We start from the raw sequence: 13,903 nt of genomic DNA on the forward strand, positions 1-13,903 counted from the left end.
CCAAAGCCTGAAACCAGTGCTGTCCGCCGCACTGCAGAAGGAACAGTCCGTGGCTTCAGAGGCCGGAGCGGGTGTTTCTCCCGCTCCCGGTTTATCTAGGGGCCAGCGGCGCTTCCCGTACCCGCTGTTCCCGCAGTGCCCGGGCACGGGAAGGCCCCGCTGTGCTCCCTGCTATAAACACCATGAGATCAGCGCTCCCTGTCCCAAGGCAGGCACAACCCAGGCCATTCCCCACCGAGCTGCGACCTCCCCGCGCACAGGACCAGGCACAGCCCGGCGGGCACAGACCCGGACCGGGACACACCCCAGCGGACCCCGCGCCCCCGGCCGGGCGGGGGAGTGCAGCGAGGCGGGGCCGCTGGCCGCCCCGCCCCATCCTCGGGGATGCCGGGATGTTTACGGGCCCGGCAGGAGCGGCGTGGGGTGGAGAGCAGGTCGCGGCTGCCGCCGGTGCCCGCGCCGCCCGCCAGGAGCCCCGCTAGACGCCCGCCGCCAGTGTCGGCGCGGCCACGGGCCCGACGCGCCGGAGGAGCCGGAGAGGAGCGGCGGCCGGTGCCGGGCCCCCGCGGCAGGAGCAGGCGGAGCCGCGCTGCCCGGTGAGCGGGGCGGCGGCGGGTCCGAGGGGTGCCGGGTCCGGGGGGGTTCCCGGGGGTCCCGGCGGCCGCGCCCGCGCTCCCGGGGCCGCTCCCCCCGCCGCGGGGTCCGCTGGTGGGCCCGCCCCCCGCCGCCTCCCATTGGCCGGCGGGGCCCCGGGGCGCAGCGCCATTGGCCGCGGCAGCTGCCGCTCCGCCCGCGCGTGGGAGGGGGCGGTGCGAGGCTGGCGGAGAGAAAGTTTGTGCGCGGCCGGGGCGGGACGGGGGCGATGGCTGCGGGCGGCCCGGGCTGCGCTGGGGGCTGCGCTGCCAGCGGGGCACCGCCGCCCCTGTCCCGCGGCCGGGGGGCGCCGAGGCACTGTGTGCGCGCGTATGTGTGTGTCCGTGTGTGTGTGTGTGTGTTCGCGCGCGTGTGTGCCGGCTGCGGGAGCGGTGCCCTGAGCGCTGCCGTGGCGTTTCGGACGGCGGCGGCTGCCGCGCTGTCTCCGCCGAGCGGAGCGGGCGGCCGGCGACCCTGCCCGGCCCCGCCGCCTCTGGCTGCCCTGCCCCGCTTCCCGCACTGTGTTGCTCGGGTGCCTCTCGCCAGCGGAGCTGCTTCCCGGGCTGTGCCTCCGCGTGTCCCCCCGGTTTCCTCCAGGTTTCCGTGCCCTCCTCCCGCCTGGGGCGGCTGTATGGCACATCCTCCCCGGGGCAGCCGCGGGGACAGCCCAGCCTGGGGCTTTCGCAGGGCACCAAGTGAAAACAGCGCCGTCGGCGGGAGCCGCGGCCCTGCGGCGGGGGAGCCCTGGCCCGGGGGACCCGCTGGGAGCCCCCGGGAGGGCGCGGGGGGTGCCCGGCCGTGGTCCCGCCGTCCCTCCTCCCGCTCCCCGCCCGCTCGGTGTCGGCCGGACCGGTTCCCCGGGGCCGTGCGGGGCTGGGGGAGCTGAGGGCAGCAGGGGAACGCTGGAAGGGAGGCATCCTCCGTCTGTTGGGGATGCCCCCCCTCCTTGACCTTACCGAGCGCCCCACCTCGGTTATTTAGTACTGGCCCTGAATTCTGTTCTGTGTCTGTGCGAGCTATACCTGCCTGGCCTTAGGGTTCAGAAGTTCAGAAAGCTGTCAGCGGAAAGTGCTTTGTTTTGGTCTGCGTTTTGTGAGGAGCGTCATTTCTTGAATGGTAGAACTTAGGATATTCACCTTAGTTCTGGTAAAAGATGATGGGAGGGTGTTCATTAATCACACAAGTATTTGATTATTATTAGAAAAAATGTTTTAATTTTTTTCTCTTCTTGCACCAACTCAGTGGTAACTTTTTTGTCACCTTCGAAGTGATAGCAATGTTTTCTCAGATTGCAGATTGCATCACTTCTTGGGAAAGGTCACACATACACAGTAGTTTCACTGACTGTAGCGGATATATTTCCTATATAAAGTTGTATTACAAGCTTGAGATGCAGAAATTACGGTGAATAATATGTTAACCCATAAAATACACACTTTGGATTACCAGAGGATCATATTGGATGAGTAGATTTGCTAAATCAAGACAAATGAAATTTAAAAGTATTTTACTTTCCAGGCTATTTAGGAGACAATTCAAGTGTTGCGGTGCTGTAGAAATGTCTGTATTTTAAACTTAAGACTCACACTATCTTGAGAGAGAGGAAATTTAGTAGAAAAGAGCCATGGGCTGTGGAAAACTTAGGCAGAGGAAGGAAAACTGTTGTGTTATGGAAAGAGGGAAACTTACAAGCCATGTCCGACAGCTTTCAATTAAGAACGTGAAGCCCTGCAAGTTTGTTTGTTTGTTTTTCTTTTTTGATACTGGAAGAATAATATTTAAGAGCATTAGTTCTTTAGCTTCAAAACATGAAGATGCTATATTTATAAATATTTGATGTTTGGATAAATGACTTCTCAAAGCACACTTAGAGATTTTTCACTGTAAGGGTGGAAATACTGCCTTTGTCCTAGATATCTTGTATTCAACACACGACTTAGTCATTGCAGTAAAAAAAAATAATTTAAAAGCAAATCAAGGAATTCTATCCAACTAAATTTTTTTTTGGTTGACTTATCACAGTGTCTTCCAGGGTCTACAAGAATTAGGAGTTTGTTTCAAAAGAAGAAAAAATTTTAACATTTTGGAGTTAATCTGAAGGCCCGTGAGCAAATGAGAAACTCAAATGAAAAACAGAGTGCAGGAAGTTAGTTGCTAATATTACTGTGATCTGTGGTATCTTCTGAATTGTTAGATAGCCTATCCATGCCTTTCTCTTTTTTTGTGTAAGAGTTGAGCTCAGTTGCACAAAATAGAGCCAGTCCTGTGTATTTGTCTGCAGAGACGATTTGGAGAGGCAGTTTGTTCATATGTGCAAAACCCACATGTTTAGTAAACTCTCAGTCCAGTTCTCTGCATTTATACCAGCTCTACGTTCAGTTGTATTGCCATCGATGCTGTGTTGCCTTCTGAAATTTGACATTGTTCCAAACATCTGTGCCGAGTGGTTGAGTTCACGTTACCTTGGAAAGTCCCCTGGGAAAAGTCAAGCTGCAGTAACTTCATGTCTACCTCCAAGGGAATTTTTGATTATTCAGAAATCCTTCCTGATTCCCGAGGAGTAGAATTTAGGAGGGGGTGGGGATTATCTTATGCAGGTTAATGCTGTGGATAGTCATAGGAGTTAACTGACTAATTTCCAGAGAATTTGTTCAGTTTAGCTGTGTTACATCTGCTTTGCAACAGAGACGAAAATAACTGACCAAAATACCAAAGTGGTGATAAGGGCAGCCTTTAGAGCACTGATTTGCTGTGTTTATCACCATTTGACCTCCCTGGCCACATGGGAGGGAACTGAGCTCTAGACTGAAGTACATCATCTTGCTATGTGTTTCCTATTTTAGTAAGTATTAAAGTGATTCTTCCTCTCAGGTTAGTTAAAAAAGCTTCAGAGAAGCAGTGCTATTAAAATGAGTTGCTTCTCTGGTAAAGAACATCCTGTGCATTTGTCTCTAGCACATGGAACATAACTATGCTTTAGTTGTGATTTTTGTAGCTAGAAAATACACAGTATGTTTCAAGTGCTGTTATTCCCTGTTGGGCAAACAGAACACATACTTAAGGGAATTTGTTATAAAACTTTAAAGAAGACATTAAAAAGAGGAGTTGTTAAGAAAATACTATGAATAATCATGTTAAAACCTGATTGCATGTAGTTAATCTTGTGATATTAGTGATTTTCTTGCTTTGGGTTACAGGTGACAGAGTAAATAGACTGCTTGCATCATGGGGCGTTTGAGAGTCTGCATTCAAGCCTCTTTGCTTTAAGCTGCTTGGAATGATTTATAACAAAGTTATTGCTGTCTTATTTAGTAGCTGGGTTTGTGTTGGACCAGACTAATTACTTCACAATGTCATAAAAGTACATGTAGAGCTTGTAGATTAGATTCTTGCTGAAGTCTTTGGGGGAGATTTGAGTTGGATGCTGTGAAGTGTTGATGAACCAGTCATTTTCAGTGCATTTTAATTTTCTGTTGTCAGTGTATAGTGTTGACAAAACTACTGATTCCTAGAAAGCTGAAGGCAAAAATATCACAAGTGAACTTAAAGTTAATTCTAAAATAAGAATTAACTTGTGGTGGGAAAATGTATAGCATTCTGCCCTGTAGAGGCCCTTCTTCTGTACCCTTTTCGTTCTCATCTGAGAGCAGATCCAAAAAAGGAGTTGTCTTTGCAGCAGTGAACTTCCAGTCCTTGCCCTGACTGAAACTCAGAAGTGTGTGTTAGGTATGTGGCCTCTGTGTGAAGTTCATGGAGACAAGCAGGACTTCATAGGAGGAGTAGCAAGCAGCCAGCAGAGTACTGAATGCGCAGCTAGTCCTTGAGGATACTCCAGAACCACAAATTGATCTAGCATATTTTAGGCAGTGGCGGTTTAGTATAAAACATAGAAACAGCTGCGAGCTTAAGTGTTGGCCTGCCTCTGAAGTGAGTGTGCTGGCTGCTACCTGCTTTGCTTCTGGACCCAGGGATCCTGGGTTACTCACTGTTGTTATACATGATTTCGGGATTCAATGGTAATGCTGCTCAGAGGGTCACAGAAAGCCTGGTGTCTCTTTTCTTTATAGTGCTTCATTCATTTTTATCATCTTTGGGCTAGCAAACTATATACTGCAGGTATATTTTTTTCACCTTACCTGCAGTAAGGTGTTATCTTGCACTGCTTTCTCAGATATTTATACATTTCTTTAAGGAGTGTATGGAATTTGTTGTTAAATGTGTTCTTCATCACCTGTAGCAACGTGGGTGTTATCAGACACAGCTGTGGCACAGTGGTATCCACCCAGCCTTCCTACCAGGATGTATTTTCCCTGTACCTAGCCATAATGGGTTTATCTGACAGTGCTTCCAGTCTTTTAATTTGTCCTGCGTATTTGTTAACTATGTGAAGCTCACCTGTTTACACTTTTAGTAAATCTGTTCAGCATCTTTTTGTGAATAATTTGTTTTTACAGATGCATTTAAAACCATCCCTTTATTAGGGAATGATCTCTTCCCTCTCTGCATGTGGGAGTTGTAAGGTTTTGGGGTAGTAAGGCTTTCCAAATCATGTCTTAGCTTCCTTCTTCTGAAAAATCTTTTATTTTTTTTTGTTTTTTTTTTCATTTTGTCCCCAGTTTGACTTGTTACCCTGGTTTATTCTCCTTCCATTTAATTTGCTTCCTAGTTCTAGTTTTCCATACAGTGTTTTGTTGACAAAGCTCTTGGCTTGTTCAATCAATTGCCTTCTCTCTGTGCTGGCTCCTGCCTTCCAGTTACAGCTTTTTTGAGTTGAAGTGCTTGTTCAGCTCCATGCTAAGGGTGAAATACAGTTAAATGTGGTGAGCTAATGTTGGTACTGTTGCCAGAAGGGAGATGTTCTGTTTTTTCTACAGTTCCCTTCCTACATCTCCTGTCCTTGAACTTGCCCTGTTTTTTTCCTCTGGTGCTCAGCAGACTCCTGCATGCCCTGGTTCTGCTTACTGCTTGCAGAGCATAAGCCCAGGTAATTTAGAGAATTAAATCAGCTCAGCACCAGGTCCAAAGAGTTCAAGATGGGAACGCAGGATCATGTGGCAGAGAAAGGGAGGGAAAGCAAGACCTTTGGTGTTACTGAGCTATTAGATTGACTTGTATAATTTCATGTTAGAGATGTAGTTTGGCAGTAGTTGAACTGATCCAAGTTAGGGCTGTTCTAGTCCCAACTATGTCCTCCCCTCTGTCTTTTGCCGTCAGGATTCTGTCCTTGTCTCTACAATGGTACGATTCGGGGAAATTAACTGGGAAAAAGTGACTTTTGGTGAAGGTTAGTTTTCAGCTTCTTTCAATTCTCTTACCAGGACTCTGGGTAGCCACAGGAGCCTCACTGCAAGGAGGGTCTGGGAGTCATGGCTGAAGGCAGGGGAAGCAGCAGCATCATGTAATCAGTTCATGCCATCTTAGAACTTAATTCTTACAGAGGCAGGAGCACAGCAGAGTGTGATGTGGGCTGAGGATTTGCTTTCCTCATAGTATCATAGTTAGATACAATACTTCATTCCCTGTAAAACTTTTCACCATGATGTGATCATGATCCACCTATGTCCCTTTTAACTGGCTATTCAGTATGAAGAAATGGGTTATCAAATTTCTTTCAGGTGAATTGACGTTAAATGAAAATGCAGAAGGCTGCTGCTCAAGCAGTTTCAGTTGTGTTTCTTCTTCAGTTCACATGAAATAAACAAATAGTTCAATAAGGGGCAAGTCAGTGCATGTACAACCCTTCGGGAGCACCTTGCAAGATAAGCAGTCTACTGGAGTGACATAATTGAAATAGAGAGGGAGAAGTAAACGAAGTATAATGTCTTAAATTGTGCAAATGAATGAAGAGGAAGGGGAGCAGACTTGCGAAGCGGGAGGGCTTGGACTTTAATCTTCTAGTCAGACAGCACTGAGTGAACTCTTAGTAGTTGGGGGAAGACAGTGACTGCTGTATGTGTTTTCAGGGTTGGAATGGAAATACACCTGATAAGTTGGGCCAAATGGATGAGAAAATTGCATATGAACCGTTAGTGCATTCTTTTACATTTTTGGAAATGTATGATTTGTGTATGGCTGCTTCTGTTCTTGCTAAAACCAACTTTTACCCCAGCTTAACTCTCGGTGTGTTCTTTGAGTGCTTTGACTGAACCGCCCATGAGTGGGGAATTTGGACATAAATTTGCTGGAAAATGCAGTATTCCCATTTAGTTAGCTGATATCTACTTGTAGATTAACAAGGACTGGGGATTTGTATTGTCCAGATTCAAGGCTGTCTCTGCAGAGGAGAGGAATGTCTTGTCATCTTGTGGCTTTTAGGAACTGTTTCTAAAATTAAGGCTAATCCTACTTGAATATAGATGTGTACAGATTGATATTCGATCACTTTCAGCACTTTAAAAGTTGCGTATACAACTTTCCTCTGTTTTGGATGCTTCTGCAGAGAATGAGTATGTATTTTCCACACTTGAGAATACCTTCTATTTTTTTTTTTCCCTGGACAGTGTGAAGCAAATATTTGCTATTAGCCAGCAGTGGTAAAAATGAAATATTCTGTGTACACACAGTTAGGTATAGATGTGTAATCTGTAAGAATGTGCTGACGTGTGTATATCTGCATATATATGTATTACTATGCATAGATATAAAGTATGTGTATATGTAAGTATCCTAATAGGGATAAATGACTTTTTATTGTGATAGTGATTAACATGGTCTTCCAGTACTGAGTTTGCTTTATCTCTTGCCAGTTAGTCTTGGCAGAGTTCAAGTGGATGTCAGTTTACATACATTTTGAATTATTAATGCTTGCATATAAAAAGACATGTAAATATAAACATTATAAATTGCAGCTACACCCAGTGTTGAGTGGGTGCTGAAGTGTTGATCAGTGTTGGTGACCTTACAAAGTGTAAGGGCTGGGTTTGACCAGCAAGCCAGTTCCCTCCAGTGGCCAAGCTTTTGCCTTAAAGAGGTTAAGAAATTACTTAAGACAGTCCGGTATATAAACTAATACTGTGGCTGTTTTTTAACCTGCTCACATCAAGTTGAAGGGCCGGGCTGTCATTTCTGGGTCTGAATTTTGTCTCCTCCCACGAGGTATGTGGCTTTGGTCTCAGAGCTGAGGGTTATGTCAGTGTGACTCTCCAGCTGACAGAGAGCAGTGCTGGAATTGGACTGGCATGCTCGGGCTCCCTGGCACACACTGCTGGGATTAACAGTGGTGTGGTGGGTTGCCTGATTGTGTTTGGGATATTCAGTAAGGCATTTGGAAATCTAAACCCTTGTTTCCAGAGCACAGGGCTTTTTTTCAGGTTCAAGCAGGGTGACTGAATATTCTACCTACATTTAAATTGTGCTTTTGGGTAGCTGAGAGTCAACACGTGATATAAGCAAATGGGAATATTTCTTTAGCCTGTATGCTTATATGCAAACTAGTATTAATATATGGTTTTGTTTTTCCCCTCAGCTGACGATGATCCTTATCTTTGAATTTAGCTAGCAAAGAGAGTTGAAAAGTTTAGTTATCTAAACCTTGCCATTTTAAATCCAAGTTAGATACTGAAGAATCTTAACTTGAATCCAAAAATAGGATGTGTAGGGTATTAAATGGATAATTGTTTCTGGAGAGCCTTGGCTCTAACCTAACTCAAATAATGGCTATAGTAAAAACTAAAAATACCTGCCTTTAATTGATTGTGTAATCCAGAAGTAAACATAGTACATTCCTTCGTTTGTGAACAGCAGCTAAATTGACTGTGTGCCTGATCAGCACATTGTGAACTGGTGTAACTTCATGTTTCTCTGTGTTAGCAATTATGTGGAGTAGTTACGTCTATATTTTGCAGAAAGAAAGAAGACTGAGATTCTCAGATTCTCAGCAGAACTGTAACACTCTGAATATTCTGTTAGGTAGCTGCTGCTTTTGCTTTTTTCTTAAAGTAGAGCTGTTTTTGCTTTGACATTGATTATTATATATTCTCACTTAAGATGCAAAATTGATAACCAAGTGCATAGCGTGTAGCTAATGGAAACCATGTATCACTGAGACTATTAATGATGTTTTCTATGGGAAAACGTTGTATTTTTTATTCTTGTACAATCTGCTGTCTGTTAAAGCAATACCATTTTTGCCTTAAGACCACAAAATGTATTTCAATGTGAATACTTTAAGGACTTGAAGCTATGAAACTAGTGCTTAAAAAAAAAAATGTTTCACGTGATTAGGCAGTGCATTTAAGCTTTTTCTCCTGAAGTAATTTGATCAGGTTTGTGAAGACTTAGTTGCTAGACTTAAGTCACAAGGATTTCAAATTTTTCCTAGGTATCTTTCTTTTTAAAATGTTATTTTAAAATACATTCCAGTGATCTGAAAGCAATGAGCTCTGGCTCCTGTTCAGGAGCGTGTCCTCTGCTCTGACTAACAGTCATGGGTAGTCCCACCTCTGCTCTAGCAGGCTGCTGGAAACCACCTGGAAAGCTGAGTGCTGACTGTGGGATGTGAGCTTGGGGTATAGGAGCGCACCCTTGCCTTTATATCTTTGCATAATCTTCAGATGTGTGGGCAGATCTCTGAGAGCGTTGACAGGTGGCCACTGAGGACCCGAGTAGGGACAGCGAGGGCTGTTTGTGAAGGAAGGAAAGGGTGTTACTCCCAGTTCAGGCAGTTGCAGTTTGATAGTCTTACTGGTGAGGACTTGGCTTCCTTTTGCTGTCTTGTGGAGTAAATAGTGTCAATTGGAGGAGTTCCTGAGCAGCTGTGATTTCAAATGAAAAATGGGTTGTGCTGTCTGTATCCCCAGGTACTTCTTCCTGCATCCTTTATGTGTAGGTGCCACCTACTGTTTCAATCAACTGAAAAAGTCAAAGATTTGAAATATTAGTCATTAACCAGAAGTCATCTCATACCTGTAAAGTGTTAGCAGCCGTAACCTGGGTGTAAGATTTAGCATATATGGTTGTGTCCTGTGATCACTGTTGTGTGCAGGCTGTCTGAATGCAAATGATTTTCATCTTCAAAAGGGTGAACATTGTCTTTGCAAGAGAAATGATTCAGAAAGTGTTTCATCGTTCCTTTCTCTGCAAGTGGTGTTCTGTAGTCGAGGAGTCCTTTCCCTCTACATGATTGGTTTGAGAGCGTTTAGAAACATGAGTTACATTTGGCCCCTTGGGGGTTTTGGAGGGTGGTGCTGCTGTAGTTGACTCGCCCCTCTCCTCCTCTGTTGTCTGTTTTCCGTGAACCATTATATATTGTGGTGATGGATTTGCAAAAGAAGGCCTTTGTATTACTTGTTTAAAGAGGTGACAGATACGTCACAAATAGATGTGTTTTGTGATTGCATTTCAATTTTCAACAAACATAGACTCTTTGCAGTATTTTTAGTGTCTTTTCACTGTAAATTAGAACTTGAAAACGATCTTTGTAAGAGTAACAATTACTGCCTCAGTTCAAGTTTAAACTTGATCAATATTATACCATTATATTTTGACCTGGAGTTAATATCAAGGTGAAAGGCATGCCTCACAATGAAGTCTTCAGGCAATAAAATCCAGTTCTTGCTTATGATGACAAACAGTACAAGATTCAGTTTGCATCCTTGCCATCTCTTTGCATCCTTGGGATTTTGTATGATCAAAATGTCAGATTTCTCTGAAATGTGAATCTATCATTGCAGTCTTCAAAGACAAAAGCAAATTAAAAAAATAGAATAACTTCTGTATATGGGCATAAGATACTGATCTTTTGTCTTTCTGCAAAAGTAACAACAAATCCACAAGATAATCTTCCATGCTTTGTGTGGTAGAATGTGTCACCTCTTTGGTCTGCTTGTTTTTTATTATAAAACCAAGCCACAGAAGGTGGAGCCACTGGCAGTGATAACATGACTTCTCCCATTTCTACTCTTTTCCCAGATTTAAAAAGGGAGAAAAAAGAGAGAGACCAAGTCCCAAACACTTGGATGGATGTGTCCCTGGCCATTCAGATAAGATGAACATGTGTAATTCCTGAATCAACATACATCATCTAAACATTTCAGCTTAGATTTCATTAATCTTGGGTATATATTTGCAATAGGGGATAAAGAGTTTTGTGTTTACTTCTTTTCCCTGGGCATTTTAAAACAAGTGTCTGACCCATAGGAGTTATCTTTTGGTGCGTTACATGGTCAGGATTTTCAATACTTAAACATATTAGTAAAACACACACAAAACCTTCAGTAGAAATACTGATGCTATTGAAAAGATTAAAATTCTTATAAAGACTCTTCAAAATAGCACTTCAGAAAACAATTATTGCCTTTTTAGCAGTGATGGAAAGATCTCTACAACAAGAAACTAGCAGAAGATTCCTTATTCCTTCCCCAGAATTTATTGCAACTGGATAAACCCCTGTGAATCTACCTGGAGAATTTAGATGAAGCTTTGTGACAACAGTTTAATTTTCAGTGCTGTTGTGTTATGATTTCTTGCCTTGGAGAGGAGGTTGTATGGGAGATGCTTTAGAACTTGCCAGAAGAAGTGTTAGTGTTGATATCCTAGTGCTGGCTGAAAGATTGCCTGGTCAGTGGTGTGTGCTGTCTCTGCCAGCTGATTCACCCTTTCTCAGCATGATCCCTCTGTCTTAGGAGTCTTAGAAGTCTTGGCAATTCCTACTTCTTTTTTCTGCTTCTCACTGTGGTTTGATAATTGATTTCTTTAAAATTATTTATTTTATTTTGACCTGCCTGAAAGTGCTTTTTTTGGATTTTTTTTGTCGGTGGACTAGTTGCAGTTAATACATTACAACAGGAAATTGCTGCCTGTCTGCTTCATACAGGAGTATGATGGGTGGGAAGGCAAAGCCTAAAGGGACCCTTAGTTGCTCTGGAGGGTGGCTGTGGTTTGGTGTTAGGAATAGCTAATGGCACTGGGATGGTGGGGGGTGACTGCTTTAAATGGGCCAGGGAGAGCGGATCACTAATGATTTGTTTGTGTATCCAATCCACTGCTTAGTACCCAAGGTGGAAACTGTGTACACATGGAGAAACTTTGCAAAGCTGCTTTGTGATTATTTTGTCTATTAGTAATGTTATCACAACAATACTGCAAGAACAACAACAGTGCTGTGAGCACGAACTGTTCGTTAGTTCCTTAAATATTTTGCAATTAAGCCTTTCTGAGGTTTTCTGCTTTCTGTTATTTCTAGCCCTTTTAATACTCTATAGACATTATTGGGAAGATTTGCATGCGTTTTAACAGCTAATAGATTCTGTGCTTTCACGTTGAACTTTAAATGCAGTTTGAGAAAACTTTATGTACTCACTCTAAACAAAGATTTGTGGAATGTAAATAGCTTTGTATTCAGAAGTACATAGGTTTAGCAGAATAAATTTGTCATAGGAAATTTCCTAATGTTAAATGTTAGGAGGTATCATAAAAATTGTTTTATGTCTAACTATCTCTAGAACATTCAGGATTTGGGGCAGGAAATAAGAAAAAAAAATAATAAATTGAAAAGAAAGAATAGTATCCCTGTCAGACTCATGACTTTTATTCCTCCAAAGATCTTGGCAGGTTTGACCAGGTAATAGGCAGAGATACTTCATGTTGGTGTGATGAAAAAGTTGTTCAGGGCTTGCCTCTTATTTGTATGGAAGGTTATTTCCTTGTTTGCATTTGAAGCTGCCAGGGAACTTTCTGTTGTCTTCATCTGCACAGAGGTGGCCCCTGTAGGCACCAGTAACACTGGTACTGCACCTGCTCCCCTCAGCAGTGTTGAATAGCCTAAGAAAGGATTCACTTAGTTGAGGAAAAGAAAGCCTCCTGAGTATTTGTGGGTTTGTCTCTCCTGTTCTTCCTGGTAATGATTCAGTGCATTTTACAATGCTTATGATTGGTCAAAGCCTTGGGAACTTGGCAGGGATCTTCCCTGATGGGAAATGAGAAGTTCGTGGTTGAGAATAGAGGCTGTGCTTCTAATATAGTATTTCAAAGGCCTTTTAGCTAGCTTGTCAGAATGCAATGAGTGTACCTGGTTAGCTTTTTTCTATTTAGGTGCAACTACTCTTGCATACTCCCTAAAATCTACAGATTTTGCAACGTAAGCCGTATGTGCACTGCAGTTTTAAGTCTTCTGCTGATCTGCTATTTCCTGTGCTGTTCGTAGGTCCAAGGTACTGGCCAGCAGGTATCTGTGAAGTTAAACAAGCAGTTGGTGATGTTAAAGAATAATGGGATGATACAGCTTTTATTAGACAGAGCCATTTGTCTGGTGCAAGTAGTTTTAATTCACATTTTTTAGTAATAAGTTCAGATGTGTATAGTGATTTATTAAATTTTATAGAATAGCTAAACATAAAAAAAATCTCCTTTCCTGAACAGTGCAGGGTTGGAATAGTTAAATGTTCATAAACTCAAGCATACAAATGAGAAGATGGATTACTTTGTTGTTCTGCTGATTTTCATCAATCATAAATACAGACTGAATTACAGTGTAATGACTGTATTTTTCTTTTCAGGACATAAGGAACACTTGTACGTTACAGAATGGATGAACAATCACAAGGCATGCAGGGGCCTACTGCTCCACCATTTCAGCCACAGGTACATATATCTGGTGTTGGTTTTTTTTTTTAAACTTATTCAAGAGTGGATGCTATCATTTCTCAAATAGAGGAAGAGATAATTTTATTTCTTGTTGGAATAATGAAACTGTAAGCAGATAGATTGTGTTCTGGTGATCCTGAAGTTGATTGTAATTGTCTACCAGCGTGTACTGGTGCATGACATTATTGCTGCCAAGGTGCGGGGATTTACACTTCCCTGTGTTGAACTGCATGAGGGTCCTGTCAGCCCATTTCTCCAGCCTGCTGAGGTCCCCTGGGATGGCATCATGACCCTCTGGCACATCAGCCATTCCTCCCGTGTTTGTGTGCCCCGTGAACTTGCTGAGAGTGCTCTTTGCCCCATCATCTGGATCATGAATGACGATGTTGAGCAGGATTGGACCCAGTATGGACCTCCGAGGTACGCTGCTAGCTAGTGGCCTCCAACTAGACTTTGTGCCATTAGAAGCTCATTTTCTATTTGAAAGTAAGTGCCTGAAAGCTCTGGGCTAGTCTATTACCTGCAAAGTTAAAACACTGTACTTCATTACTTCCAAGGACGTTTCAGAAGTGCGGGTACTGAAATACTACCAAATCTCTTGCATATTGTGAAAAGGATGATGGACGAAGATAAAAAATCTGAGGCATTAGACTTCTAAGTTATAGAACTTTTACAAGAGCAGAATTTT

The 13,903-nt window shown here is 43.5% G+C and overlaps 1 protein-coding gene across 5 annotated transcripts in view; it reads left to right on the forward strand.

Moving 5' to 3' along the window:
• The first annotated feature begins 372 nt into the window (after positions 1-372).
• The window catches only part of NEK7 (NIMA related kinase 7), a 65,836-nt gene continuing 52,305 nt past the window's right edge, over positions 373-13,903 (forward strand). For 2 of the 5 annotated variants that reach the window (XR_010432679.1, XM_064664473.1), the window contains exons 1-2: positions 373-596; positions 13,128-13,212. Coding sequence is in view for 3 of the 5 variants with exons in the window: in XM_064664473.1 (XP_064520543.1) it covers positions 13,156-13,212 (57 nt within the window). In the remaining 2 variants the exon portion in view is untranslated. Of the gene's footprint in view, positions 597-10,714; positions 12,783-13,127; positions 13,213-13,903 lie in introns of those variants that run through there. The other 3 variants (XR_010432678.1, XM_064664471.1, XM_064664472.1) reach the window with 3 other exon arrangements.

The sequence above is a fragment of the Pseudopipra pipra genome, chromosome 9 (assembly GCF_036250125.1).
Source record: "Pseudopipra pipra isolate bDixPip1 chromosome 9, bDixPip1.hap1, whole genome shotgun sequence".
NCBI classification, from domain to species: Eukaryota; Metazoa; Chordata; class Aves; order Passeriformes; family Pipridae; genus Pseudopipra; species Pseudopipra pipra.